Here is a 6,366-nt window from a genome sequence, read left to right on the forward strand (position 1 = left end):
AAAAGTGCTCCAAATGCTCCATATGAATGCTCCAAATACTCCATGAGAATGCTCCAAATGCTCGAGTCACATTTAACAGAATTCTTTGTCTTTGGTGTGAATGTATCAATCATTAGGGGATGTAAAATAAGGACATATTTCCCATTCATCAAATACATCATCGAATTTGATGCGATCCTTTTCACAAAACCCACATCACTTGCATTTTTTACTTGTGAAATCAATGTGAGGCTAAAAATGTTGAGTGAAGTTATCAATGGAAGTTATAAAGCAGTAAGAAAAAAGATGATTGTTGCATACCTGGAATGATTTTTCACCTTTGAAGTGATACACAATGTGTGTCTTCTTCACATCTTGAATAAATCAATCGGTCATTAAGAAATTGATTTATTTTAGGATTACACGGATCGCGTGAAGAAAAAGAATAAAAGGGGAGAGATGGGGGGATGAGTCATGTAGCATGAGAGAGAGAGAGAGAGAGAGATACCCTCTCTTATTTTTTTAATTATTAAAATAAATATATAAATATTTTGATTCTTCTCCATCAACCCACCAACGACGCTACTACACACACCGGCAACACCATCAACGGCAGATACACAATCGATTAGGTATGATTATTGTACACTTCTTGCCCTTTTAGAAACCGAATCGACAGATAGGTGCCTCGCAAACATGATTGGGATTCCAATTCATAGATATTCATTAATTTGTTACTAATGATCCTGTCTTCGGTGATTTTCCTTGGATTGATGTGTTGGAAATTAGATGGGTGCCCCACAAACCACGAGGTCAAATAAGTTGAGAAGTGAATAAACAGGTTTTTGTTTATTAGAATGAATATTAGCGAACCTGCTATGAGAAAAAGGATTCAAAGACTTTTTGTGTGAATTAATTTCTAACTTTTTAATCTGCATAAATTTTGGTTTTTTGTTGTTAATGTTAATGTTATGACAGGTGGAAAGCTCGTTCCCAATAATTCTTGATATTCTTAAACATCTTGATGTTGCTATCTTATCTGAAATTTTGAATTCTGTACATAATGAGCAGATGTCAAGCTTGCACATGCCAAATATTTTTTATCAAGAGTAGCAAAATTAAAAAAAAATGGTATCTGGAAAATTTGAGTGCACACCATCTATGGGGGATTTCATTTCTAATCCTGGAGATAAGGTTTTTATAATTCAATGGTTATTATATTCTTGAATTTACATTGAAAACTCAAGAAACATATAGTTCTTATTATTCATTGAGAATTATGTATAGGTGTACAGTATCTTGTTTCTAGTGGGTCAGTTTTGCCCATATTTGCCCTTCTTCTATCTTTATACATATGAATTAAGAGTGTGATTCATGGAGGTCTTATGAAATATGCAAGTATTTTGTAGTTCTTTTATTTGTAAGATTTCAAGATCAGTTTCTTTAATAAGTTTCAATCATTTGAGTTTTAGGTTGACAGAAAGATTTATAGTTTAAATCTTTAATTTTTTTTATTTTTTAATGCATATTGAATGTTTTTATAAAAAATTGTATGTTACAAGTTAAATGGTAAAATCATAAAGGCATTTTTTTCAAAAAAAATGTTGTTTGAGGGTATTATAGTCATTTTGCACAGTCAGATGCAAAATCAAACAACAAGTTTCAGTCAGAATTTAACTCGGTCAGAACTTCTAACTCAGTCAGCTTCTAACACAGTCAGCTTCTAACCCAATTAGCAACTATCAAACAACCCCTAACATCTCCAAAGTCCTATCAAATAGACACGCAACCAACGTCTGCTGTGCAACTTTATTCATATACCGGTTGTCATGTTTTTTTGACATCAATAATATTCTCCGATAGCGAAACCCTTAACAAACAAAATACATAAACTTTATTTATTAAATGTGATAACAATCAAATCAATCATTTTAAATAATTGATTCTTATAAAATAGCAATAACCCTAAAAAAAATTATCATCATTTTTTTTATATATATATATTTTTGTACGTATTTGTAGACCTCTCAATATCGTCGTATAATCGTTCGTAACGTGTCCACAATCATAACTGCAATTCGGACGTCCGATAGCGACTCTTGTCCAGATACATAGCTTAATCTACAGCCGTTGGATCAGATTCCAATCTCAGGGATAGAAAAGTAATTTCCCCCTCTGAAACCGCCTATATAATCACCTCGTATTCAGAAAACCCTAATACCAGAAAAATAGTTATTAAGAGTGAGAATACGAATTCTACTTAGGGAATGCAGAGAGATGAGTGGAGATTCGCGGCTGTCTAACCGAGGAAGGGCTAAACGACCCATCGGCGGCAGAACTTGCCACCGGAAACACGTAGAAGACGGGTGAATTACACGCCTGATTAGTGCCTATTTCTTTTACTTTGTAATTTACAGAAGCATTTCGTCGAACAGATGGCAGGTGAAGACAGAAACAACGGCGTCCTACATGGAAAATACGAGCTTGGCCGGCAGCTAGGTCACGGCACTTTTGCGAAGGTGTACCATGCGAAGAACGTGCATACCGGAAAAAGTGTGGCGATGAAGGTTGTGGGGAAAGAGAAGGTTATTAAGGTCGGAATGATGGACCAGGTTAAGCGAGAGATTTCGGTGATGAAGATGGTACGTCATCCTAACATTGTCGAGCTTTACGAGGTCATGGCGAGTAAATCGAAGATCTACTTCGCCATGGAACTCGTTAGAGGCGGTGAATTGTTCTCAAAAATTGCAAAAGGGCGGTTGCGAGAGGATGTTGCCAGAAGCTACTTCCAGCAGCTCATTTCCGCCGTTGATTTTTGTCATAGCCGAGGTGTGTATCACCGCGATCTGAAGCCGGAGAACTTGCTGTTAGATGAAGAAGGTAATTTAAAAGTGACGGATTTTGGACTCAGCGCTTTTTGCGATCATCTCCGGCAGGATGGACTGTTACACACGACGTGTGGGACTCCGGCGTACGTCGCACCGGAAATAATCGGGAAAAAAGGATACGACGGAGCAAAAGCCGATATCTGGTCATGTGGTGTTATCCTCTACGTTCTTCTCGCCGGATTCTTGCCTTTTCAGGACGAGAACATTGTCGCGATGTATCGGAAGATTTACCGGGGGGATTTCAAATGTCCACCGTGGTTTTCATCCGACGCTCGAAAATTGATCACAAAATTACTAGACCCAAATCCGAGCACTCGGATTACCATCTCGAAGATCATGGAATCACCCTGGTTTAAGAAGTCGGCGCCGAAGACCTCCAAGTTCTTGATTGAAGACGAAGGAGTACAATCTAAAGGCAAGGATGCTAAAACATTGAATGCGTTTCACATCATTTCATTATCAGAAGGATTCGATCTGTCGCCGTTGTTTGAAGAGAAGAAGAGGGAGGAAAAGGAAGAAATGAGGTTTGCGACGACGGAGAAGGCGGAGGCGGTGGTGTCGAAGCTGGAAGAAGTGGCGAAGTCTATGAAGTTTAGCGTCAAGAAGAGCGGCGACGAGAGCAGTTTAAGGTTGCAGGGGCATGAAAATGGAAGAAAAGGGAAGTTAGGGATAGCGGCGGAGCTCTTCGCCGTCACTCCGTCGTTTCTGGTGGTGGAAGTGAAGAAATCTAGCGGCGACACCCTGGAATACAACCAGTTCTGTAGCAACGAGCTCCGGCCGGCGCTTAGAGACATCGTCTGGAGGTCTGCCGCCGATCACACTTTTCCGGCGTGAATCTGAATCAAATTGTTATTAGTATATCATCAAATTTCATCATGTGTTATGTGTTGAATAAAATAATATTGTGATTCTTCTTTTCGTCATCGAATCATTCTTCATGTGACTATTAAGATCCTTTGGTCCTTTTATCAGTCTCATATTAAATCTTTAACTATTTATAAACGGTGTGCTTTTTGTCGTATTATTCAAATTGATGGTTTTCTTTATACAAAAGATAAAAAACCATATCATTCAAATGATAGTTTCAATAATAATATAATATACAATCATAAAATTCTCTTTAAAATGGGCTTTATTGAAAAAATAGAGCTGATTCATGAACCATGATTGTTTTCTTAAACTCTGATCAAGACGTCTATATGTGGTCTAGTCTCGTTCACCACGTCAACATGACTCATGAACCATTTTATGGATGTGAAATGTTATTAATGGATTGTTATCAAGATGTTGATGTGATAGTAAATTATCGACGATAGACATTATAACATTTACATCAATTTAACAATTCAATGATTCCCATCACATTTTTAATTATCTAATCTTGAATGGACCAAAATTGTAAAAGATTATAAACCATGTGGTCATACGGCTTAAGAAAAAGAAAGCAGTGGAAAAAAGATATGATAGAACGTGGTAGATGGTCGTTTTGTCGTTTGTTTTTATCTCTTATGTTGAATGAATAGCTTTCCTTTTAAATAAAAGTCGTATACAATAGAAATTTCTCATCTAATAGGGTTTGATTAACAAACTTGACAACAATAATCAATTTCCCAAGAAGTATTTTCATAAATTATTATTACAATGTCATTTATATTTATATACTCTCTAGTTTTAACATTAATTTATCTGTATGTATAATATAACTAGCCTTCATGTAATTTGACTTTGGTCGTAAAAATAAATCACATGGATCACAAAGAAAACTAATAAGATTACATGTTCAGTTGCAAAGATCATTGTATATTGTGATTAAATCAAAACTTATTGAACTCTAAAATGTTTTAAATTTACTATAATATATGATATATGATTCCTTTATTTCATTCAATTTGAAACTACTTGAATATTATACTGTGATTAAAGTTAATTTTCTTGAATCTCAATCTGGTTAATGATAGGTAATTGTTCACCATGCACATGGGCATGAGACAGTTAACGGATGTTCAAGGCCGATAGGTCGTGATCTACATGTAGTGAGAATGACGTAAAATCCAATGGTCGACCCCATAGCGATTTGGTTTCAATGAATAATGTAATGATTTCACCTATTATTTCAACTCATCTGAACTTTAACAAATGAAAGATAGAAAAATATAGAAAATATATGATCATAGGGCCAATAATAAAAAAAATTATTGACAAATAATATCATGTGGGGTATGATGGGGCAAGGAAGCCAACAAGTGACACTACCTTTTTGTTTTATCGGTTGTGCAAAATGAACAGTAAGCTTTTAAACAAAAGTCACATGCAACTGATTCAAATAATTCATTTAACAAGATACGTTTCATTGAACACAATAAATTACTGAAATGTTGGTTTAATCAATATTTATATTATAATAAAACAATTAGGGCCAATCACCCCCTTGATCCCTCCCTTCCTTCCCATCCTTCTTTTTCTGTCGGCCTTTCTCCCGACTCCAATACCCTCATCCCAACTCCGGCGATTTCGACTTCAGAAAACCTCCAACCACCAATGCATCTCACAAATAGGTGGGAATCAAAGAAGCAATCGTGAACACTTGAGCTTCGGTGTATAACACTCATCCTCATCTTGCATGTAAAAAACAATGAAATTATGTCCTGAAAAAAATCCAAAATTCAAACCTGCTCATCCAAGAACTTAGATAAGATGAACAAACTTGTAGTATCTTCTTTCTTGGAGTAAAACCTCTATAAACAAAAAACACAACCCTATATGCAAAAAAACCAATACACTTCCATATGCAAATTGATTTACAAAAACAAATCATGGGACGATCGGAAGCTGAGATCGCCGGTAAATTATAAACAAGAAAACAATTCTAGGGTATCCTTCAAAACCGTCATCGTTGATCGCCGATAAAATCCAATCAAAGACGATGAAGATGAAGACGATGGGTGAAGCAAACATAATACAGCCTGATCCAAACATGAGGCTATTGGGATTTTATTAAAAAAAAAAACAGTTTCTAAAAACACTAGAAACAACAATAGAAGTTTAAAATTGTTGAATAAACTTAAACTATTTTAACAGATCAATAGTCATTTTAAAAACATGAAAAGATTTAAACAACCATAGGAAGAAAACCTTTAAAGTATTTGAGTGCTCTTGGAGGTTGGAAGGTGATGAAGAATGTAAAATAAAACTCCATCTTAGTAGAAACACCAATAATTTGTCAACTTTATAAGATGTTAGTCATTAACTCTTGTAATAATAAGAACACTCTTAAGCCTTTAAGAACAAAACAAAGTTTTTGTCTTAAATGAGAGTATAAAGTATCAATTTTTTCTGTCTTCTTCTTAACACCTTAAGAAAACTAGAGAAAATATATCGAGAAAGAGCGCTATACGGCTTTGATCAAGTAAGAAATGAAGAAGTAAAACTAGCTTTAAGGTTATTCGCTTAAGGGTGTGTTCTGCAAAACTAACTGGTAGCAGGTAGCTTGTAGCTTGTA

The 6,366-nt window shown here is 35.4% G+C and overlaps 1 protein-coding gene across 1 annotated transcript; it reads left to right on the top strand.

Moving 5' to 3' along the window:
- Positions 1-2,182: 2,182 nt before the first annotated feature.
- On the top strand, positions 2,183-3,790 carry LOC145125736 (CBL-interacting serine/threonine-protein kinase 6-like). Its single transcript, XM_079061157.1, has one exon. It carries the CDS (start codon positions 2,415-2,417, stop codon positions 3,699-3,701), a length of 1,287 nt encoding a protein of 428 aa, XP_078917283.1. The 5' UTR covers positions 2,183-2,414; the 3' UTR covers positions 3,702-3,790.
- Positions 3,791-6,366: the final 2,576 nt, after the last annotated feature.

This window comes from Lactuca virosa, chromosome 7, assembly GCF_052849685.1.
Source record: "Lactuca virosa cultivar CGN04683 chromosome 7, Lactuca_virosa_CGN04683_v6, whole genome shotgun sequence".
NCBI classification, from domain to species: Eukaryota; Viridiplantae; Streptophyta; class Magnoliopsida; order Asterales; family Asteraceae; genus Lactuca; species Lactuca virosa.

Excerpts from the sequence above, each read along its gene's own strand:
- LOC145125736 (XM_079061157.1), top strand. The coding sequence starts at position 2,415 with ATGGCAGGTGAAGACAGAAACAACGGCGTCCTACATGGAAAATACGAG.